This window comes from Rhinopithecus roxellana, chromosome 15 (genome assembly GCF_007565055.1).
Source record: "Rhinopithecus roxellana isolate Shanxi Qingling chromosome 15, ASM756505v1, whole genome shotgun sequence".
In the NCBI taxonomy this organism is placed as follows: Eukaryota; Metazoa; Chordata; class Mammalia; order Primates; family Cercopithecidae; genus Rhinopithecus; species Rhinopithecus roxellana.
The window spans coordinates 117750232-117774892 of NC_044563.1; the positions used below are offsets into that span (position 1 = coordinate 117750232).

At 41.2% G+C, this 24661-nt stretch overlaps 2 protein-coding genes across 9 annotated transcripts in view; one reads left to right on the top strand and one right to left on the bottom strand.

The window, feature by feature from the left end:
- The window catches only part of GTF2H1 (general transcription factor IIH subunit 1), a 47501-nt gene extending 28189 nt beyond the window's left edge, over window positions 1–19312 (bottom strand). Inside the window, exons 1-5 of one of the 3 annotated variants that reach the window (XM_030917676.1) lie at window positions 18845–19310; window positions 16959–17019; window positions 7215–7383; window positions 3539–3731; window positions 1246–1411 (exon numbers count right to left, since the gene is read on the bottom strand). In XM_030917676.1, coding sequence (XP_030773536.1) covers window positions 1246–1411; window positions 3539–3731; window positions 7215–7368 — 513 coding nt within the window. In that variant the 5' untranslated portion in view covers window positions 7369–7383; window positions 16959–17019; window positions 18845–19310. Of the gene's footprint in view, window positions 1–1245; window positions 1412–3538; window positions 3732–7214; window positions 7384–16958; window positions 17023–18844 lie in introns of all 3 variants that reach the window. The other 2 variants (XM_010370168.2, XM_010370167.2) reach the window with 2 other exon arrangements.
- HPS5 (HPS5 biogenesis of lysosomal organelles complex 2 subunit 2) overlaps window positions 19309–24661 on the top strand; it is a 45526-nt gene continuing 40173 nt past the window's right edge. For 2 of the 6 annotated variants that reach the window (XM_010370166.2, XM_030917673.1), the window contains exons 1-2: window positions 19309–19508; window positions 23499–23655. In XM_010370166.2, coding sequence (XP_010368468.1) covers window positions 23548–23655 — 108 coding nt within the window. In that variant the 5' untranslated portion in view covers window positions 19309–19508; window positions 23499–23547. Of the gene's footprint in view, window positions 19509–23496; window positions 23656–24661 lie in introns of those variants that run through there. The other 4 variants (XM_030917672.1, XM_030917674.1, XM_030917671.1 and 1 more) reach the window with 4 other exon arrangements.

The following is a 24661-nucleotide window of genomic DNA, read 5'->3' on the forward strand; positions in this document are numbered from 1 at the left end:
CGTTAGAACATCAGGGAAAGATGGCTAAGGTCCCAGTGGACACTGGACAAAGGTGGAAAAAAAAATTTCTAAACTAACTGCATAGACAGAGAAAGTCCCTCACCTTCACTTTTTGCACAGAGGCAGGACTCAAAGAAGCCTGACTTGTTTCTCACGGTCTTAAGTGACCTATAAAATCTGCTTCTTTGGAAGTCTAATATGGTCAAATAGTCATGTTTAAGTATGAAAGCAGAGAGGTGGTGGAGTTTAAGATAAAATTTGTAATAGTCATAAAAACCACTACAAACCTTGGTTAGTAAATAATTAAATTAACATTAACTGACTGGCTTCTTTGGGAAAGGCCTTATTAATTTGCTTCACTAATAAACATCCAAAAAAGATACCAAACATACAAATAGTATTCAAAATTTTGTTGCATGTGTCAATACTATTCTGGCTCCACCAGAATACCAACTGACTGAATTCCATTCTATAATTCCATAGATGAGGTATTTCCAATTTTTCTAATATAGTTTACAAATCTTACATTTTCCATAATATAGTCATGATACATTTAACTTTGTAAGTAAAATATGGCAAAAGACTGAAAAAGGCACCAGAAAGCCCTAAATGTGAAAATATTCGAAAAAGTATTAGTCCAAACTCTAAAAGAGTCATTTTCAAATTCCATTTGACTACCAGTATTTTAGGGTCAAGTCCAAAGGCCAAGAAAACATAACTGGTAAAAAGAAACGTAAATTTTTAAAAAATTGTACGCATTTTAAAAAGTTTGGAAGAGGGCTGAGTGTGGTAGCTCATACTTGTAATCCCAGAGCTTTGGGAGACTAAGAAGGAAGGAATGCTTGAGGCCTGGGATTTGAGACCAGCCTGGGAAATACAATAAGAGCTGCCCCCAACCCTATAAAAATAAGAAAATTCAGCCAGGCAAGGTGGTGCACACCTTTAGTTCCAGCTACTTGAAAGGCTGAAGCAGGAGGATCGCTTGAGCCCAGGAGTTTGAGGCTGCAGGGAACTATCACTGTGCCACTGCACTCCAGTCTGGGTGACAGAGTGAGACCCTGTCTTTTAAAAACAAACAAACAAAAATAATAATAGTTCAATAATAATGAAGAGTATCATGGATACTCAATTTTCCATTAATTTCCTTTAAGGAAATGCTAAATTTAACAAAAGGAATAATGGTCTTAAGACGTATATTGCGGTTTGAATCTTTATTTTCTTCAGAAATCTAGAAGGGTCACATACCAGAAATGCAGCAGAAATGCCAACATCCTGCTTATGATTGGATGTGGAAGAACTATCTGTTGTATTCACATTTAAACGATTGGCCCAGAATTCCTCAGCACTGATCACTTGACTCACAACAAGGTCTTTATAAAGCTGAAACAAAACAGGATCTTCTTGCAGCATTCTGTAAAACAGAATATACTGAATATAACTGAACTTCTAGAATAAAACATCATTTAGGTACATTTTAAAAATATTTTGGCAACACAAAACACTGAAATACACAACTTTTATTTTGTGATGTTTGAGCAGCAGAGGTCATTCAGTTCACTTTTCAGTAATTAAGAGCAAAATACCCCACATTTTTGGAGGAACAAATGAAGTGGTAATAAATGGAGGCAGGTATAAAGGAAAGATTAAACCCTTTGAGGGCATGGGTTTGATCTTATTCATCTCTGTACCCCAGTGATTCAAAGATCACCACGTTGATCTTTGTAGTGTACCGTTGTCCGCTGGTATCTGAAAATGCTCAAGTCCCTTAGATAAAATGGTATATTTACATATAAGCTACACATATCCTCCCATATACTTAAATCTCTAGATTATTTATATTATCAAATACAATGTAAATAGTTGCTATACCGTATTTTTTATTTGTATTATGTTTAATTATTGTATTATTTTTTTTCCCAAGTACTTCTGATCCAAAGTTGGTTGAATCTGTGAATGTAGAAGTCCTGGATATGGAAGGCTGAATGTATTTTCTTTCACATACAGACATAAATGGGCAGGAGAGGAGGTATGCTTGAAATTTTCTAGCAGTGAAGTTTTTTTCCCTTTTTTTTGAGATGGAGTCTTGCTCTGCCACCCAGGCTAGAGTGTATTGGCACGATCTCAGCTCACTGCAGCCTTTGCCTCCCAGGTTCACGCAATTCTCCTGCCTCAGCCTCCCGAGTAGCTGGATTCCAGGCATGTGCCATCACACCTGGCTAAGTTTTGTGTGTGTGTGTGTATGTGTGTGTATGTGTGCGTGTGCGCGCGTGTATATATATATGTGTATATATATATGTATATATATATTTTTTTTTTGGTAGAGGCAGAGTTTCACCATGTTGGCCGGGTTGGTGTTGAACTTCTGACTTCAAGTGAGTCACCTACCTCAGCCTCGAAAAGTACTGGGAATACAGGCATGAGCCACTATGCCTCGCCTTCAGCAAAGGATTTTTCCTGGTGCTAAGCATGCACAGATATAAGCACTGATGGCCTGAAAGATACTGGTGATGGAATAATTCATAAGGAAATTGTGGCCAGGTGTGGTGGTTCATGCCTGTAATCCCAGCACTTTGGGAGGCTGAGGCGGGCAGATCACTTGAGGTCAGGAGTTTGAGACCAGCCTGGCCAACATGGTGAAACCCTGTCTGTACTAAAAATATAAAAATTAGCCGGGAGTGGTGGCGTGTGCCTGTGATACCAGCTACTCGGGAGGCTGAGGCAGGAGAATTACTTGAACCCAGGAGGCGGAGGTTGCAGTGAGCTGAGATCACACCACCGCACTCCAGCCTGGGTGACAGAGCAAGACTCTGTCTCAAAAGAAAAAAGAAATTCTCATTATTTTACATACTGTCTCACTTTTTCAGTGTGAATTCTTTTAGGTTTCTTGTTCACAAGCATACTTCCAATGGCTTAGCATCTTCTCTGTAACAGAGAACTGGGAAAATAAATTAAAGAACTTCAGCACCTTCCAATCTCCGCTCTGTTCCTAAGCAGATCTTAGGTGTGATGCAGTTAACTCAACTTCTGGGTTTCCATTCTCACTTGCCTGAAGTCAAACAAGCAGTAAGATTTTAAAGCTGAAAACTAAACACCAAGGTAAAGACACTAGAGCCCATATTTTCCTACATTACAGTATCATAGCAGAAGTGAGGATAGATGGCTGGGCGTGGTGGCTCACACCTGAGGTCAGGAGTTTGAGACCAGCCTGACCAATGTGGTGAAACCCCATCTGTACTAAAATTACAAAACTTAGCTTGGTGTGGTTGCACACACCTGTAGTCCCAGCTACTCAGGAGGATGAGACAGGCTAATTGCCTGAACCCAGGAGGTGGAGGTTGCAGTGAGCCAAGATTGCGCCACTGCACTCCAGCCTGGGCGACAGAGCGAGACTCCATCTCAAAAAAAAAAAAAAAAAAAAAAAAAAACCAAAACCAAAACAACAAAAAAAGTGGGGATACCTAATAAGCTGTTACCCTACTAGGAGACTAGAGAGAACCCAGTATCTATCTCTTTCGAAAGGCTATTGTTTTCCTCCCACCTGTTCTTTTCTTCCAGTTCTTTATTTGCTTTCCTCTTGAATTTGGGCAGCAGCTGCTGAAGAAGGTCCTTTACTGCATCTCGCTCTTTCACTGCTGTGCTTTCATTGGAAAAATGGAAGTTAGTTGTGTCCCCTGCATGTAGGACCAGCTGAAGCTGAATTTTAGCTTTTCCTTCTGGACTAATTTTCTGGCCTAAAAAGAAGCATGAGGGCAGTTAGATGATGACATGCACACTGTGGGAATAACCATACAATAAGTTACTTCCCAAGAAGATTCAGGATTCCTTTGGGCTTTAACTGCCCTATTCCAATATTGATGCTTTTGCAGAATGCACTCTTCTTAAATGATCCCATGTAACCAGAGCATGCTCAACAAATTCACTAACACTCTGCTTCCGTCTTCAGTACTCTTTTCATGCAGCACTTCTCACCCACTGCTACTACCTCCAGATATTAATGGGCTTTTGTTTCCATTCAACTAGGGCAGACCTCTTTAAAGTTTTCGGAATGTATTTTAAAGGAACTGTCCCAAATCAACATTATCATTAATAAAAATGACCTATCATGATCCAAAAGACTGCAAAATGCGGCCCATGGCTTATTCACTTTGCAAGGGAAATATGTAATTTTATATTCAAGATATCTGGTGTCACCACTTTAATAAATTTATCAAACTTAGCCTCACTAAAAGTGAGATAACCTGACACTATATGCTTTCTGAGGTGATGGAACAGGAAGTGAGTATCACTATGTATGTCATTATTCTTGCACAAAATGTTTAAGCTGAATATATTCAAGCCTTTAGATCTGATTTTTAGTTTATAAAAAAAACAGGTATACGGGAATAAATTAAAACCTTGAGGAGACAATCAGAAATATTCGAGGCCGGGCGCAGTGGCTCAAGCCTGTAATCCCAGCAGTTTGGGAGGCCGAGACGGGCGGATCACGAGGTCAGGAGATCGAGACCATCCTGGCTAACACGGTGAAACCCCGTCTCTACTAAAAAATAAAAAAAAATTAGCCGGGCGAGGTGGTGGGCGCCTGTAGTCCCAGCTACTCGGGAGGCTGAGGCAGGAGAATGGCGTAAACCCGGGAGGCGGAGCTTGCAGTGAGCTAAGATCCGGCCACTGCACTCCAGCCTGGGCGACAGAGCGAGACTCCGTCTCAAAAAAAAAAAAAAAAAAGAAATATTCAAAACGTTTGATATTTGACAAGGCTACACCCTGAAAGGGACTAAAGAAATGACAACTACAGGAACTTACACTGGATACCATTTTTTTTTTTTTTTTTTAAACCCAAAAACCACAACTATAAGTATCATTGAGACAACCAATGAAAATATAACAATGGGTATTTTTTATTAAAATGTTTTCAGTGTGATAATGGTATTACAAGCAATAAAAGTGCACACACAAATAATAAAGGAAATATGGCAAAACAATAAACGTAGTATCTAGGTAGGGCATATTACATAGGTTTTCACAGTACCATTCTTTAAAATTTTTTGTAACTTTGTCAGCTATGGTAGGAATTACTGCTGATTTTCACCTTAGTGAAAATCAAGTTCCATTGCTTCTTTCAGATGTGGGCATTCCTTCAAATATTCAACTTGAAACTGTTCTGGTGCAAATTTAGTTTTGGGTATGCACTGCTTTCACCAATAACTGAGAAGAACTGTAGAGAAATTGGAGATGGGCATACTGTTTATTCTACACTGTGGTTATCACAATGTGCGTGTGTATTACAAAGCTATGGGGCTAGCTTCCCATTTGAGAGAGATGCTAATACTCCTAATTTATAAGTCTATTGTTACAGAAATGTTAGTAGCTAAGGCTATTAGCCACTAACAGAAATTTGTAGGGCATTCTCACAGAAATACATCTATCTATCTATCTATCTATCTATCTATCTATCTATCTATCTATCTATCTATCTATATATTTTTGAGAAGGAGTCTCACTACAACACCCAGGCTGGAGTGAGTGCAGTGGTGTGATCTTCGGCTTACTGCAAGCCCCGCCTCTCGGGTTCATGCCATTCTCCTGCCTCAGCCTCCCGAGCAGCTGGGACTACAGGCACCTGCCGCCATGCTCAGATAATTTTTTTGTATTTTTAGTAGAGATGGGGTTTCACCGTAGTAAGCCAGGATGATCTTGATCTCCTGACCTCGTGATCCGCCTGTCTCAGTCTCCCAAAGTGCTGGGATTACAGGCGTGAACTACCATACCGGCCAGAAATAAAGTTTTAAAAGGAGGTACTATTACCAGGATAGTGGACAAAGACCATAAGGCTTAGGCAGTACTGAGCTATGATGAACTTTAAATAGCATTCTTTTTTGAAAATGAAGATTCTAAATTATTTCAGTGGAGAAAGACAGGGATCTTGGCTATTTCCTGCAGCAAAGTAGAGGTAAGTCTTTGGGGCAAGGCAGCAGTTTGTATACAAAGCAATTTATAAATTGAGCACTTGCAAGTTGAGGGTTGTCCGTTTTGGGGGGGTATCACATTGCTTGAAATTATCACAGAATTTTATTTAGAAGAAGAATCTTACATCCAGGGAAATAAATGAATTCAATTAATGATTACAGTTAAAGTACTATAATTTGTCAAGGAGTTGTTACCCTAAGTTTCTCCTAATCAAGATCTTTTTTTTTTTTTTGGAGATGGAGTCCTGCTCTGTTGCCCAGACTAGAGTGCAATGGCGTGATCTTGGCTTACGGCAACCTCTGCCTCCCAGGTGCAAGTGACTCTCCTGCCTCAGCCTCTGGAGTAGCTGGGATTACAGGCGCATGCACCACTCTCGGTTAATTTTTATATTTTTAGTAGAAATGGGGTTTCACCACGTTGGCCAGGCTGGTCTCAAACTCCTGACCTCAGATGATACACTCACTTTGGCCTCTCAAAGTGCTGGGATTACAGGTGTGAGCCACTGTGCCTAGCCCATGCCTGAAATTTATAAAAAGAAATTCTTCCATCTACATTCACTGTAAGGTTGGGTCTTCTCAACAGAAGATGACCACATAAACAAAGATCAGACAACTTGCCTAACTGGTACAATTTTAGCACAGGAAAATCTGGCATCATTTATCAGCATTTTAAATGCATAAACCTGGCCAAGCATGGTGGTGCATGCCTGTAATATAATCCTGGAACTTTGGGAGCATGAAGCAGGAGTGTTGCTTAAGGCCAGGAGTTTGAGAGCGACCTGGGCAACACAGGTCCCTACCAACAATAACACACAAAAAAAATCACATCAACTATTAAACAGGAAATTCTTTGCAGAAATGTATCCTATACACACAAGCTTGAAATGATATTAGTGCAAACACCGCAATAAAAAAATTCTGGAAACTTCCTAAGTGTCCAATCACAGAGGGCTGGTTAAATACATGATGGTATATTCATTTAGTGGAGTATCATGCAACTCTTAAAGTGTGTGGAGATCTATACGTGAGGTAGATTTACATATTATACACAAACCTGTACCTGTTCTATTATTAACTGAAAAGGCCAGGTTGTAAAATAGTATATATTCAGTGACCCCATTTTGTAATTATTTCTACATGGTTGATTTTTGGATATAAAATAAAACACAAAGATTATTTATATAATCTTTTTATAAAATTACTAGCAACTATGACATACAAATACATCAGAACTTAGTATAGCTGACTTACATTTAATATCTGCATACATATGGCTGATTGTAAATCTATCTTTGCCTTCAGGTGCCCAAGCAATTCTTTCTGCCATGAGGTATAGGGCTCCATCCTGCTTCTTTTGACGCACTTTCTTTACAATCAGCAAAACTTCTTCAGATGAGGTTGCCATGGTGGCTAGAAGGTGCTAAGAGACAAAAAAATGATGAAGAAAAAAACTATTCCACACATCAATTAGGGTTGAATTTGTTGACTTCTAGAGTCCCTTTCAAATATAAAATCTAAATTGTAGGAAATTAACAGGGAAGAAGAAAGTCTCTTTTCTGATTCAAAATGGAAGATAAAGTTGCATGGCATCATTCCTCTACAATTATATTTTATTTTGCTCATACCACAGGTATAAATTTATACAACACTTATATGCTAATGAGTATTATCAATTTCTTTTCCTCAGTTATATTCTTAAATTATACATACACAACTTACAAATGTGTAGTATTTTATACAGTCTATATTTACAATTGTAAAACTTTGGAATTACACAGTCATATTTATTATTTAGTTGAAATTTGTCTCAATTGAAACTAAGGTCTGCAAGATTTGTGGGGTCTTCCCAGAACCACTCCCAGAGCTAAAACCACACCAAAGTTTGCTGATTTCTGGTCTGTTTCTTCTGTATAAATAAAACTGAGAGAACTAAATATTTAACACTTCATATGCTAATTTCCTATCTTTTAACATTCAAACGTCTTCAACTGATTTCCAAGTCTTGGCCATGATTCATTGGTATAATGCCTAACTAGTAACCTAGGAAAGAGTCTGGTCCCTCCAACTCCATCCCCCACCTCTGGGAATCTTAAATGCCCAATCCAAATCCTCCAGGCTTGTGTGTGGCTGTCTGGACTCGAACTGATGGTGATGTCTGCCATGGGCCGGGATGGGGAAAGTTGTGGCACCAATGCCACATACATGCCATTTCTGGTGAAGTTATGACTTTAGTTTTCATAACCAGAGGAATGGCTAAAATATAATTTAACAATTATGTTTGCCCTGGGCAAATAAGTGAAGCTTTACTGAAGTATTTTTCCGAGGGTTAAAACAAATCAAAACAGGACAAGTGAGGTGGCTTACACCTGTAACCCCTGTGACTTGGGAGGCCGAGGCAGGAGATATTACTTAAGCCCAAGAGTTTGAGACCAGCCTTGTCAACAAAATGAGACCCTGTCTGTACACCAAAAATAGGTCTAACTACATGGGAGGCCAAGGTGGGAGAACTGCTTGAGCCCAGGAGTTTGAGATGGCAGTGAGCTATAATCACCACACTGTACTCCAACCTGGGTGACAGAGTGAGACCCTGTCTCTAAACAAATAAAATGGGAACAATGAAATACTGGATTTGCCATTAGTTCTTCAAAATAATTGAGAACTTCTATTTGAACATAATGGGAAAATAAGTATTAGGAAGGGGAGTATGGCAGGGATTAAAAACAATAGAAATCAGAAATTCCTGTTATAAAATACAAAAAAAAATTACAAAAAAAACCCCATCACTTTTTTTTTATTTTTATTTTTTGAGATGGAGTTTCATTTTTACTGCCCGGCTGGAGTGCAATGGCGTGATCTCAGCTCACCACAACCTTTACCTCATGGGTTCAAGCGATTCTCCTGCCTCAGCCTCCTGAGTAGCTGGGATTACAGGCATGCGCCACCACGCCCAGCTATTTTTGTATTTTTAGTAGAGACAGGGTTTCTCCATGTTGGTCAGGCTGGTCTCAAACTCTCAACCTCAGCTGATCTGCCCACCTCAGCCTCCCAAAGTGCTGGGATTACAGGTGTGAGCCACTGCGCCCAGAAAAACCATCACCTCTTAAGATTAATAAATATGGCTGGGCATGGTGGCTCCTGTCTATAATTCCAGCACTTTGGGAGGCTGAGGCAGGTAGATCACTTGAACTCAGGAGTTCGAGACCAGTCTGGGCAACATGGTGAAACCTGTTCCCACAACAAATACAAAAATTAGCCAGGCACAAGGATGTGCTCCTGCAGTCCCAGCTACTTGGAAGGATGAGGCAGGAGAATCGCTTGAGCCCAAGAGACAGAGGTTGCAGTGAGGTGAGACCGCACCATCGTACTCCAGCCTGGGGATGAAAGTCAAACCCTATCTCCAAACAAAACAAAACAAATCACTGGATTAAAAAAATTATTACTTCTTATTCACTCAAACAATGAGTTAGAAATAAAAAATATAAGGGAAAAAGGTGAAACCCTGCTTTCTCTGAAGTTGATTATCTCAATTATGAGTAGTCAGATACCCCCTTTTTAAGTCTTTACAGACTATTCTATCCCAAGAAGAGAAAGGAAATAGGTCAGTGTGAACACATTTATCCAACAAATTTGTACTGAGCCAAGGAGCCTGGGGGCTATCCAAAGATGAATGTCTGTTGATTTCTGCTTTCAAAGATCTTCCAGTGCAGTGAGCAAGTGTGTATACGTGTACTATTTGTTAGTGGATACAAATTAGAATGTATGTGGAGTCCTGATTAGGGAAAAGGAGTCAGGCTGGTGGGAGCAGGGAAAAGCAAAAAGAAAAAGCAGATAAGCTACAAGTCAGCCTTTCTTCATGGTCCAGGACACATAGCCCTCCCGTGCAAATAATTCACAATCTTCCTGTGCCCCACTGATCAACCAGACCCTCAGCTGATAGAAAAATCCAAGTTAGCTCACTGCAGCCTTCGTGTTATCAGTACTTCACGTAGCCTTCTTCAGCAAAAGCACCATCCTATAAAATCCCCAGGAAGCTTTTGTCTCCTTGCAGTCAGTTCTCCGCTTGCTAATCTGCACGTTGCTTTCTTGCAACGTATTTTCCTACTTTCTCTAATAAACCTGCCTTTCTTTACCTACAACTGTCCTCGCAAATTTTTTTTACTACTGGTGCCACCAGCCTCAGACAGTTGCTACCCACGACATGAAGTCCCAAAAGGGACACAAAAATGTTCCAAGTTAGAACTCAGAGGCAGTTTCTTCACTCAGAAAGCCATGAGAAATGTTTGCCACAGAATTTTTTAAAAGCCATTTTAAAAAACTGAGATATAATTAACAAACCAACAAATGCATAGTTCTTAGGCATTCTGTTCGATGCGTTTTGACAATAGTACATACCCATTTACAATTACCCAAAATGAGACACAGAACATTTCAGTCACCCTTGAACATTCCCTCATGTTTCCTTCAAGTCAATCTCTTTTCCCCAACCTCCAGCAACTATTCTGACTTCTATCACCACAGATTAGTTTTTATCTGTTCTAGGATTTCATATGAATCATACAGTATGTACTCCTTTTGTCTCTAGTTTTTTTGCTTAACATGTTTTTTGAAATCCACCACATTGTTGCATATGTATCAGTTCATCCTTTTTAATACATAGTTTGGTTATATATTGGGTCTTGAAGAGAGAACTTCTACAGAGAAAGTAAAGGGAAACAGGTGTCAGAGACAAAGGGAATAGTTTGGGGCAATGGATTGAAACTCTCTAGGAATGAGTAGTCTGCTTAGGATACAGCATAAGGTTCATGATGATCAGCAGGATATGAGGTTGGACGGTTAAGATAGAGGCATACAGTGGAGAAGGCCACCCTATGTGGCAAACAACAGAAAACTTCTGAAGACTTCTGAATAGGGCAGTGATTTGCATTTTAGAAATTAATCTGTGGGCAGCAAGAGAGACTGGAGAGGAAGGGACAAGAAGGACCACTGAAGCAGCAGAATGAACAGACATTGCTGAAGTGCTGAAGGAAGCATCACGGTTGCTTGCCCATACTCTGAGCCTTACTGACATGAGCACAGTGGTACCATTTTCAGAAATTAATGAGAAGGGAGAGCAGATTTGAAAGTGAAGATAAGGAATTCAGTTCTGGACATGATGAGTGTGAGGTACTGCTGAGTCATGCAGGTGGAGACAGTCTGCATTATGTGGGCATTTGCAAATGCTAGAATAAAGCCCGATTAGATGACTGCTTTCAATTAAAAAGGAATTTTAAAAATTCTATAATGTCACAACCCTAACATCAATTTTCCTCATTTTTAGTTGTGCTTACCTTATCTGTACCTAACTCACAAATGTAATCATAAAATACATTCGAGTTCATTATTTTGTGATTTTTACTCACCACTGAGAATTTCTCCATGTTTTCTTTCAATCCCCAATTTTGATATCCATATATCAAATGATAAAGGATCACAATTCTTAACAAATGATACCATCTTTTAACTGACTTATTTGATGTCTTAAGACTTTGAGTTTTCCCTTCTTGAAGTTTAAAAAACTGTTTTAAGACTATTTAATGACATGAAAAGATACACAAAGAAAAAAAAAAAAAAGAATATAGTTTGATTTGATATTCTTTTTTTTTTTTTTTTTCAAGATGGGAGTCTTGCTCTGTCGCCCAGGCTGGAGTGTAGCAGCACAATCTCGGCTCACCACAACCTCTGCCTCCTGGGTTCAAGCGATTGTCCTGCCTCAGCCTCCAGAATAGCTGGGACTACAGGCATGTGCCACCACGCCCGGCTAATTTCTTGTATTTTTAGTAGAGATGGGGTTTCACCATGTTGGCCAGGCTGGTCTTGAACTCCTGGGCGCAAGTGATCCGCCCGCCTCAGCCTCCCAAAGTGCTGGGATTACAGGTGTGAGCCTCTGCGCCTGGCATGATTCTGTATTTTTTTTTTTTTTTGAGACAGTCTCATCCTGTCACCCAGGCTGGAGTGCAGGGGCATGATCTTGGCTCACTGCAATCTCCTCCTCCCAGTTCCAAGCAATTCTCCCTGCCTCAGCCTCCCAAGTAGCTGGGATTACAGGTGTGCCCGCCACCACGCCCGCCTAATTTTTGTATTTTTTAGTCGAGACAGGGTTTCGCCATGTTGGCCAGGCTGGTCTTAAACTCCTGATCTCAGGTGATCCACCTGCCTCGGCCTCCCGAAGTGCTGGGATTACAGGTGTGAGCCACTGTGCCTGGCCCCATATTCTTTTTTTTTTTTGAGACGGAGTCTCACTCTCACTCAGGCTGGCGTGCAGTGGCCCGATCTCAGCTCACTGCAACCTCCACCTCCCGGGTTCAAGTGATTCTTCTACCTCAGGCTCCTCAGTAACTGGGGGTTACAGGCGCATGCCACCATGGCCGGCTAATTTTTGTATTTTTAGTAGAGATGGAGTTTCACCATGTTATTAGGCTGGTCTCGAACTCCTGACCTCGTGATCTCCCGCCTCAGTCTCCCAAAGTGCTGGGATTACAGGTGTGAGCCTCCATGCCCAGCCTGCCCCATATTCCTAAATTTAAAAAAATCTAAAATTTAGGCTGGGCAGGGTGGCTCATGTCTCTAATCCCATCACTTTGGGAAGCCGAAGTGGACAGACTGCCTGAGACCAGGAGTTTGAGACCAGCCTGTGCAACATAGCAAAACGCTTTTCCTACAAAAACTATAAAAATTAGCTGGGCCTGGTGGCACACATCTGTAGTCCCAGCAACTCGGGAGGCTGAAATGGGAGGATTACCTGAGCCTGGGGAGATGGAGCCGTGATGACGCCACTGCACTCCAGTCCGGGTGACAGTGAGACACTCTCTCAAAATAATATTCTTCATCATTCAGAATTTACTGAATGCTTAATCATGTGTCAGGTGCTAGACTAAGTTTCTTATAGGCATTATCTCAGTCAGTCCCCAGTTAATAATCCCATGAGGTAGGTTCTATTATTAGTTACATTTTATACATAAGGAACCTGGGTCTGAGAAATCAAGATGCTTTCTTAAAGCATCAGGGAAGCAGCAGTAGTGGGTTTGAATCTGGGTCAGTCTGTCCTTGAAATTCCACTATGTCACTCTGAAAATATATGCGACTGAAGGGATAGACACCAAATTTAATAGTGATTATCTATGGGTGATAAAAATACAGATGATTTAAATGTTCTCTTTTCTGATCTATAAAAAATATGTATTTTATACTAAAGCAGTTTTTTTTTTTTTTTTTTTTTTTTTTTTTTTTTTTTTTTTTTTTTTTTTTTTTTGAGGCGAAGTCTCGCTCTGTCGCCCGGACTGGAGTGCAGTGGCCGGATCTCAGCTCACTGCAAGCTCCGCCTCCCGGGTTTGCGCCATTCTCCCGCCTCAGCCTCCCGAGTAGCTGGGACTACAGGCGCCCGCCACCTCGCCCGGCTAGTTTTTTTTTGTATTTTTAGTAGAGACGGGGTTTCACTGTGTTAGTCAGGATGGTCTCGATCTCCTGACCTCGTGATCCGCCCGTCTCGGCCTCCCAAAGTGCTGGGATTACAGGCTTGAGCCACCGCGCCCGGCCACTAAAGCAGTTATTAAAAAAAATGTCTTCCCAAGAGTTTCTTCTTTATCAAACCAAATGTTTATAAGGTAACCCAGGAAAGTGTTAGGGGTGCTAGTGCGAGAATTTGAAAACAGTGTTTTCTATTTTCAATAGTTTATTATTTTCAGTTTCTGTAATGCAGGTGTATCACTTGTACTTTTAAACTAATTTATGAAAGGAAATTTTATAACTTGTATGAAATCATTAGTGGAAATATTTTATCATTAATTTTCTAGTATTCTTTAAAATAAACATGTAACTATGCAATTCTTCTGCCTCAGCCGGCCAACTAGCTGGGATTATATGCACCTGCCACCATGCCCAGCTAATTTTTGTATTTTTTTTTTTTTTTAGTAGAGATTGGGTTTTGAGGCAGGTGGATCACTTGAGGTTGAGAGTTAGAGAACATATTTTAAAAAGTCCACTCTGTAGAATATGAAACTGGACTGCAAACCACACAAATTAGGAAACATATGTTTTCAGAAAAATGAATTAAAATCTAAGAAAGATGAGAGGGGAGGATTTGAGGGGGAAGTTGGCAGATAATTTTAAGTATGTTGATACTTCATTATCCTACTTGAGCAGGATAATTTTAAGTATGTCAGTAGTTGGAAGAAAAGCAATGAGCAAGGACAGCTGATAGAGCAAGTCTCCAATTAAGTGGGCTTACAGGCACAAATAAAGTTTTAGCATTGGAAAATAATACAAAAATCTTTCTGAGTTGAGAAGGCAAAAATGCATGAAGACAGAGAAAATGCAAAGTGGAGAATATATTAGAACTGACTATATCAACTGGGAAAAACATAACCTTTTTTTTTTTTTTTTTTTGAGAAGGAGTCTTGCTCTGTCACCCAGGCTGGAATACAGTGGCATCATTTCGGCTTACTGCAACCTCCACCCTCCGGGTTCAAGTGATTCCCTTGCCGCAGCTTCCTGAATAGGTGGGATTACAGGCACATGCCACAACGCCTCGCTAATTTCTCTATTTTTAGTAGAGATGGGGTTTTGCCATTTTGGCCAGGCTGGTCTCAAACTCCTGACCTCAGGTGCTCTGCCTGCCTCAGCCTCCCAAAGTGCTGGAATTACAGGCGTGAGCCACTGCACCCAGCCATACCCTCTTATATATAACATATAAAACCATTTATATCACAATTCATTTATGGGGAACTTTAAGAAATAAATCTAGGCCGGGCGCAGTGGCTCAAGCCTGTAATCCCAGCACTTTGGGAGGCCGAGAGGGGCGGATCACGAGGTCAGGAGATCGAGACCATCCTGGCTAACACGGTGAAACCCCGTCTCTACTGAAAAAAAAAAAAATACAAAAAAACCAGCCGGGCAAGGTGGCGGGCGCCTGTAGTCCCAGCTACTCGGGAGGCTGAGGCAGGAGAATGGCGTAAACCCGGGAGGCGGAGCTTGCAGTGAGCTGAGATCTGGCCACTGCACTCCAGCTTGGGCAACAGAGCGAGACTCTGTCTCAAAAAAAAAAAAAAAAAGAAAGAAAGAAATCTGAGATAAATTACTGAACATTGGGCATAACTGGTCAACTGTCTCACAACTAATTTGCTTGGTAAATTTTCCTGGTCATCTGTAGCACCTCTAAATTGTTCAAAGACCAATTTCAGGAGGTTTAATAGAATCACTGGAGCTATCTTACAATGCCTTCTGTGATTTCCAGGTTTTTCTTGAGTGTATTCCTTGAGTGGCAAACACTTCTTCCCAGGAGAACTCTATAAGAGTCATAGAAATTCATGAAAATTATTGGTGTAGGCTACATTTAAACAGATCAGGTCAAAGAAGATCTGGCTTTACTAAAAGACAATACTTACTTTATGAAACAGTCTAAGACTTCTTTATTTAAATATCTTCTTTATTTAGCAAGATCTCTAGTAAAGGCATTAATTTATTTGCAGTTAAAAATGTATCTGTCTGAATCTAAATTCATATACCTTGCTCTGAGCCTTTGTACATTCTCTTCCTTTCCCATCAACTGGCTAACTTTCACTCATTTTTTTTTTCAGGTATGTTAAGCTAAAGTTATCAGGCTAAAGTCTCCTATTATTTTCTTCATGGCACTTACTACAAAATAATTTTTAGTGTAATTCTTTTAACGTATACATCTCCTGACAGATTGCAAGCTTCATAAGGGAGACCAGAGGCCACATATATTGGGTTCTCTGTAACACAGCACTCAGTAATATAGTGTTTGGCTTATAAGAAGAGTCCAAGAAATATCAATGACATCATTTAAGATCTTGCTGTTAAAAGAATACAATCTCTTGGTAAGACATAATAAGAAACCTCTGCATATACATCCTTGCCTAAACTCCAAGAACCACTACAGTTCTCAATTCACAGATCAATGTACCATTTCTCATACAGATTCTAATAACTGGATCTTGCACTTAAAAGGGTACAGTGATAGGGAAGAATTTGAACTGACTGAACACAAATCTTTACATCACTGCACCTCTGCATTTCCATTACCTACACCCCCTTTTCCAATGTGCAAGAGATAAATGGAGGAGAGGAGATAGGGAGCAACAAGTGAAAGAGAAATCATCCTCTGAAAGGAGGATTACTAGAGAGCACTGTTACATCTGCCAGCACACAAAAATGGAGATTTGGAATGCCGCTTGCCATCAAGCAATCCAAAAGTATTTTAACAATTCAGCATTAAAGGGAATAACTTTATAAGTATGCAAAGAGTGACCAAAATGTACTGTTTTAAGGATAATTTCACAGACAAGGAAGATATTAAGGAGAATAACTGATGTGGCAATTTTAGGACTAAGCACTTGCACATTTTACAGCAGTGCAGGGAAGAGGCAGGAGGAGGAAAATGCGACAGAGATGCATGACAGAGGAAAATATGCTCATCTCCACTAATACTGCATGCTAACAAAAGCATATTACCAAAATTGGTTGAAGAGTAATCAGTTGGTAATCAAAGTCGTGAAAAGAGGAACTACTAGGTCAATGGCTGATACTGCCACCCTGAAGGCAGGAAAGAGAAAGGAAGGGCGCAAAGACATCTCTATCAGCAGTATCCACAAGGCAGAGATAAATGGTAGCCAAAACGCTGGGAAAGCTCAAGGTATGCCAGAAAACATTCTGATGGTAGGGAATAAAATAGCATAGAGAAGCAGGTTATCAGAGGGCAGGACACACGGTACCAGCAAGAAGTTACAAGCCTTGAGCGCAGTACACACAGGAAGCATTCACAACTGAGGACTGGTGCTGGTCCCTGGTAGCTGGCTTCACTACTTTTAACTGATTCTTCTCGCACACTGCACCAATTTTCCTAGTATTTTTCAAAAGACCTCTCTGAATTTGCTTTGTTTTTTTCCCCACATTTGTACCGCAATGTGCATTTAATATCAATTAGGAGAGACTCAAACTTACCAATCTGCTGCACTGCTACAAGTCGGCTGAGTGGCTTGGTCAACATGGTGAAATCCCGTCTCTACTAAAAATACAAAAATTAGCCAGGCATGGTGGCATGCGCCTCGGTCCCAGCCACTCGGGAGGCAGAGGCAGGAGAAGCCCTTGAACCCGGGAGGTGGAGGCTGCAGTAAGCCGAGATCGCGCCATTGCACTCCAGCCTGGGCAACAAGGGCAAAACTCCGTCTCCAAAAAAAAAAAAAAAAAAGTCGACTGAGTGAGGATAGCAGACCATCTCTTTTTTCTCCTTTCTGAATGAGGGACTTAAGCCTACTAACAGGTACAAAGTTCTCTCCAGAGTCTAGTCCTTCTGTAAGTCAAAGGCCTGCTACTAGAGGTTACCTTCCCTGTAGCTGTGACCTCCCCATCTCAACTGCTCTGGTCTTTTTTTTTTTTTTTTGACACGGAGTCTCCCTCTGTTGCCCAGGCTGGAGTGCAGTGACTCACTCGGCTCACTGCAAGCTCCCCCTCCCGGGTTCACGCCATTCTCCTGCCTCAGCCTCCCGAGTAGCTGGGACTACAGGCGCCCGCCACCTCGCCCGGCTAATTTTTTTTTATTTTTTAGTAGAGACGGGGTTTCACCGGGTTAGCCAGGATGGTCTCGATCTCCTGATCTCATGATCCGCCCGCCTCGGTCTCCCAAAGTGCTGGGGTGAGCCACCGCGCCCGGCTGGTTTTGTCTTCTAAAAAATCTTAAGTTTGGCAACTTTGGCTTAAGTCCAAAAAATCTTGTCTAAAAAATCTTAAGTTTGGCAACTTTGACCTAAGTCCAGTTCAGTGGTTTTCAAACTGTGTTCCAAAGAGATGCCTCTGGGATATAGCCGAAGTGGAGTGGTGGGTCCTGGCCCTCTTAAACTTAGTTCCCACCACAGCATGCTGCTTTTTATATATTGGGTTCCAGGTACAAATTCATGGGGAGAAATTGTTCCACTCCTTCAAAACGTTTGAAAATCACAAGTCTGGATATTGGTTTGTATGGAGTCAATACTCACTGCAAAGCATATTTCATTCAAACCACTATTTTTTGTTTTAGGACCTGGTCTTCGAATGGATGAAAGGTGTATTTTTTGTATCTCCTTTCCCCGTTTTACTGACGCTAAAAGGGGAGTTTAGGAGTCATTTGGGGCCAGGCACTGTGGCTCATGCCTATAATTCTAGCGCTTTGGGAGGACTAAGCAAGAGAATCGCTTGAGCCCAGGAATTCGAGGTTACAGTGAGCTATTATCACGCCACTGCATTCCAGCCAGGACGACAGAGCAAGACCGTGTCTCTTACAAAAAAAAAAGTCACCTCCTTATTCAATTTGGCCTTTGAGAACATTGGGGGATTTACAAAATAATTATGTATATATCCAGGTCCTCATGGTCTATTTTTCATCATTTCACCACAATCAAATGACCAAAACTAGGAATGTGTGGACTGGCCCATGTGTTAAGAAGGTTTTTAAGAGAGGTAAGATTGACAGGTGGAAGCAAAAGGTGTGCAGACACCAAGGTGAGAGCTTTTCTCTTACAGAATCCCAGACTCAACAGCACATTTCCTGACGGGAAGGGTTTCTCTGTCTGGGAGACGCCTCCACTTCATTCTCCTAAGCCAAATCTGATCCTGGCTTTGGGTAAACCTGCTCTCAGTGGAAGAGGAGGCTTCCTTTAGACAAGTAGATTAGGGGTCGCCTCTTCCTCGCCTCGGGATAAGGGCAAACAAGACGGTAGGCTTGGGCGTTGGGAGGACGCCGACAGCGACGCTTGGAAAAGGGGTAGAATCCACGCCGTCCTGCGGCCCCCAGGCCTGTCAGCTCCTCACCCGCCCACCAACCCGCCCGTCCGCATTCTTCGGTCTAAACTTACCAGGTGGAAGCTACAACTCCAGACAGGAAGTAACTAACTGGGTTGGATCCGGTCGAGTTCCGCCGCGCTTCTTAGAGCCGCTGCTGGGAAGAAGCTGAAACCCACTGGCCGCAGGAGTTGCCACCGCCTCTGTTACTGGGGGGTCTCGGCTCCATCGCTGGCTGCGAGAGTCCGAGGGCACGTGACCGGAAGTAGCAAGGCGGGCCCTATGCACGTGACTCAAGAGCGCGGCCGCCATGACACCTTCCGCTAGTTCCCTCCCTCCCCCACGGTTTCCCGCCTGTTTCGTTTCCTCTCTCCGGTCTCGGGCGGCGAAGGGTCCTGGGATCCTGGCTGGCCCAACCATTTGGCCTAGAGCTCCTCTGGTTCCAGTCGGCGCCGTGTCTTCCGCCCGCAACTGCCCTCCGGCTACAGGCCGTAGAGAGCGTAATCGCAACCGCGACCTGAGGGGGAGGGACCACGCGCAAGCAGGGGGCGTGACTCATCACGTGATGAGGAAGTGCCGGTAGTAGCGTTGTCTCCGGTCCGCGGCTCTCCTGGATGACGTCAGCAAGGAAGGGGAGGAACGGGAGGTGAGACTGAAGTGCATGTTCCGCTGTTAGTGCGCGGTGAGTTCCCCGGCGCTAAGTCGGAAGCCAAGATCCGATCCACTGAGAGCTGCGAGGTACTGGCCTGGATGTGTGTTCAGGTCCTGGAACATAGAAGGCACTCGAATGTTGAATGAATGAATGTATGAATGAGTCAGTCGCCATTTGTCTGTCTGAGGCAGAGAATTGTTTTCTGATCATTTCTTCTTAGAAAGATCCCATTGTGAAAATGAGACAGTCGGCAACTTCTCCTTCTCATTTCTTCAATTTTTGCTCTCGTATTTCTTTCTCCTCTTTTCTTCCACGCACCTGCTGGGGCAAAACAGAACATATTTGCATTTGATGTGTGAGCAACAAACACTGAACTATTTTACGATAATGGAAAGATAATGAGATTTGGATTCAGGAGACGTGTATTCTAATCTCAGATATACCATTTATGAGTTCTGTGGTCCTTGGGCAAGCTAGTCTTCCAAAAGTTGTTTCATTTACTTTGGTTAAGCATTTGTCGTCAACTTCTATGTTTTTAGTTATTGGTAGAGTCACTTCATAGAAGTAACATTTAAACTCAGCTTTGCAGAAAGATAGGGTTTTGGTAAATGTGGGAAGATTCCATAAACATCATGTATTAAACTATGGAGGCACAGCAAGTTTATAGAATGAAAGGGAAAAAAAAAGAGTTGAGTCCAATGTAGTTGGAGAATAGGAGAGAGGTTAAGATGGGAAATGAGGCTGGGAAAAGAAGTAGGGAGGAGATAACAAGATTTTCAAGAAATAGAGCTATTGAAGGCTTGTACAGTATTAAGTACATACTTTTAAAACTTTATTGTGGAAAATTTCAAACGTAGACAAAAGTAGGATAATAAAATGAACCCTCATGTACACTTAACGCAACTTGGGCAATTATCAGCATTCTGCTGTTCCTGTTTATACTGTTTGTACATTTCTAGGTACTTTTTGTATCCATTGTTGCATTTGATTAATAGCAGCTTTCAATTTGAGCTTAGTTCTACTATATGTAGCTACTGGGTAAGAAGATTTTATTTATGTAAACAATTTCTTTGGGTTTTAGTCGACCACTTGCTCTGTTGAATCAACGGTGTAACATGGCCACTTAAACACAACTAATACTATTTTAGGTTGTAATATAGAAACTTAGTGTCTAGATCCAGGAAGTTAGTGTTTCTGCTCTATTCTGGGCTCATCCAACTGCTTAAGGAGTATTATGCTCAGCACCAGGCACCTCATTTTTAGACAAACTAAAGTGCCTCTGTAGAAGGTTGACTGGAACAGAGGGTTGGAAAATGTCATGTCAGGAGTGATGGAGGAACTGGGAATGTTAAATTTTTAGAAGACCTGGTAAGACTTTTGAAATACAGAAGGATTGTTTTGGAAAGAGACAGCTCATTCCCTTCAAATGTAGAAGCTACATACAATTAGGAATAATGGTAGAGCTCTAAGTGATCAGGCTTCAGCACAGTATTAAAAAGAACCTTATAACAATGAGCCCTGTGGAGGACTGGAGTTGGCAGCTTCATGAGAGTGAGTGATTTCTTTCCATTGCTGAAAATGTTCGGGGACCTAGGGCAAAACTAATTTCTGAATTAGGTGGACATGGTCACTGAATTACCTATGAATCTGTTTCCATCTTGAGAATTCTAGGAAGTAGGGCTCATGTGGGATCTTGAAAGCTGGATACGTTTGGATAAGAAGATCTGGAGGGGAAGCAGTCATTTCAGGGAAAGTAAACATAAATGCATAAAGTTAGAGTTGGTTTAACACTTCCATCCAGCAGCTTCTCTTAGAATTGGCGTTGCTTATTGCTGTTTTTATTGTCCATTCTCATTTCTGTTAAATTCTTTTTTTCTTTTCAGTAGAACTTACTAGGTGTGTCCCCCTCCCCAGCCCACCCCCCACCCCCATTATATTATAACTTCCAGGATATTCTCTTTTCACCGAGATTAAGGCAAAATGACCTATCTACTTTGGAGTTTCTTTCAAGATCACACGTAGAGGAGACAGTATGATATTATCATTCCTTTCCATCTCTTGGATCCTGTACCGAAATACTTTTCTTGTATTTTCAGTCCCTTTCGTTTTAGAGTCTACTTTTAGCTACTACCTAAAAATCTGTTGAAGAGTCTCCCCAATAATAAAGTCCAGAGAGGTTTTCTCCTTTTCTACCAGACTTCTTGAGTAATTGAAATGTTTTATCCTCATTTTCGTACCACCCACCCCTTTTCTCAAGTCTTTGTTTTCTAGCGTCTAACCACCCACAGCACTTTACAGAAATTATGCGACCTCCCAACACCAAATTCTTCAATTCCTTTCTGTTGCCTGCCAAGTTAAGTTCAGGCTCTTTGGTTTGAAATTCAAAGTGTTTTGTAACTTGGGCCCAAATTATGATTCCAGCTTTATCTTTCATTATTCCAATTGCTTGTATCCTATGTTTCAATCAAAGACTAAATTTGTATGCTTCTAGTATATTCTGCATTTTTTTCTTCTCTATATATTTGCATGTTGCTGCCCTACCTGCTACCCTTTCCCTTTTCCTTGAGATAAAAGCGTAGTCAGCATCAGTACTACTTTCCTTAGAGAGTTTTCTTCGGTTCGCTTTAATTCAATGTGATCCTTCCGTCCTGTAAAGTTCTAACAAAGCAGTTTGCTTATGTTTCCCTCATAAGACTGTGTGTGTGTGTGTGTGTGTGTGTGTGTGTGTGTGTGTGTAGTATTTGCCTTTTTCTCTTTATTATAAACTGACTGACTTCTGGAATTGTTTTACTTGTCTTTTTTTACCACTGTGCCTGGTACTTTACTAGGTACTGAATGAAATGAATGAGTGAGAAGAATGAAGGAAGATTTTCTTAGATCAATAATTCTCAAATATTTTGAGTACAGGCATGTGAAAACTTTTTTTTTTTTTTTTTCCTGAACATCATTCTCCTTGCAGAGGTCAAGCTGTATTAGGAACAGTGTTACTAGCAGAAAATCAGATTGTGTTATATGTGTGCAATAAAAAATATTATAGTCTTCGTTTTGCCACTAGAAAGTATGTTCTTTGAGGGTTAGAACTTTATCATATCTAGGACCTAGAATAATGTCTGGCACTTAGGTGGGTGCTCAGTACAAATCTGTTGAATAAATGAGTGATTGAATATATATGTTTCTGGAAAAAAGTCAAAAACATAAAGCATGAACAAATAACGAGAATGTATAAACAGTTTATGAATTTTTCTGTTGTATTAATTTGCTTTCTAAATTTGGCAGGTAACAAGTGATTGAGAAAAGTTGTAATTTATGGGGAGAATTTTATTTTCTTTTTTTCTGGAAATTGCTGCAATTGGACATAAAAGTGCATTTGAGAGTAGGTGAACACATGAAAACGCTTGTGTTACTTTGCAAAGTCCTCACTGGTTATTTGGCATTTGTTACCTTGCATTCTTATCCCTGTTCTGTCCTATCTAGTCTCTTTTGTTGAAGCTCTTTATTTTTCTTTGTGCTCTATTTCCCTGTACCTTCTCACTTAGTAGATCTGTTCATTCATTCACCTCACTTACTAAGCCCCTGCTAGGTTGGAGAGAGGAGTCTAGTGGCCTATTCCTATTAAGCACTGTTAAATTGTTAGCTGATAACTGTAGGGTTTGCTGATAACAATAAGTTGAGACCTTTATGGAAGATTGCATTTTAATGAAAAACTCCTAAAGACAGAAGATTTACTACTCATAGAAATACAGCAACAGGGTTACTGTTTTGCCTCAGAGGAGACAGGCCAATTTTCCTAAATCCTACTCTGCCTATTCTGCTTACTCACACTGTTAGATAATAGAGGGGGATAGGATTATGGAGGGCCTTGAGAATCCGTACCTGCTACTCTGGGAGTTTTAGAGTCAGGGAATGACACAATGTAAACGCACTGTGGCATGCAATGTTACCTGTATGTGTTTTCTTTCTAAGTACCTGTATAGTGGGGACTTTCTCATGTTTCATTATGTTCTCCACATATTTGTTAAATGCATGTTAAATGAATGGAGGGCTTCTTAAATTATATTTTTGTGGATTTTATTCAGGTAAGGAATACTGTATCTATCATTCAACAAGTTTCAGCTTTCTGGCTAAATGACTTTTGTGCCAGTGATACCAGAGTCCTACAGCCATGTTCTTGCAGAGTTTGAATCCCTGGATCCATTACTGTCAGCCCTGCGGCTGGACTCCAGTCGTCTAAAGGTGAATTTATTGATCCTTGTATCAGTTTCATTGTCATGTACTCTTTGTTACTGTGCTTCTACCCTCTAGTTCCTTAACGTTTTATGGAATCTTGGGTGTTCTTACCTGTCCTAGTCATACTTTCCTGGGGAGAAAAAAAGAAAATAAACTTTTTATGTGAGGAATGTGAGCCCCTTTAAATTATCAGGCCCAGCCTGGGTGTGGTGGCTCACACCTGTATTTCCAACACTTTGGGAGGCTGAGGTGGGAGGATCGCTTGAGGCAAGGAGTTCAAGACCAGCCTGGCCAACATGGCAAAACTCTGTCTCTACTAAAAATACAAAAATTAGCTGGGCAAGGTGACATGTACCCGTAATCCTAGGTATTCGGGAGGCTAAGGCATGAGAATCACTTGAACTCGGGAGGTGGAGGTTGCAGTGAGCCGAGGTCATGCCACTGCACTGTAGCCTGGGCAAAAGAGTGAGACTCTGTCTCAAAAAAAAAAAAAAAATTGTCAGGCCCAGAGAAGCATTGGAGCGAAACAGCAGTCTTTTATCACTGTTTTTTTTTTTTTGAGACGGAGTCTCGCTCTGTCACCCAGGCTAGAGTGTAGTGGCACGATCTTGGCTCACTGTAAGCTCCGCCTCCTGGGTTCTCGCCATTCTCTTGCCTCAGCCTACCGAGTAACTGGAACTACAGGCACCCACCACCATGCCTGGCTAATTTTTTGTATTTTTAGTAGATACAGGGTTTCATCAGGTTAGCCAGAATGGTCTTGATCTCCTGACCTTGTGATCAGCCCACCTTGGCCTCCCAAAGTGCTGGGATTACAGGTCTTATCACTCTTGTTTGAGCTAATTAATTACCTCTTGAAGCTACTTGCTATGTGGCCACTAGACTAACTGACACCAAGTAGTGATAAAATGCAGTATACCTTATAGTTCAAAAGTGTATAGCCAATCACTAATCAATGTTATTGCTGTAAGCCAATGAGAATTCCTGACAAACAGCCTCTTCTGAGAACTTG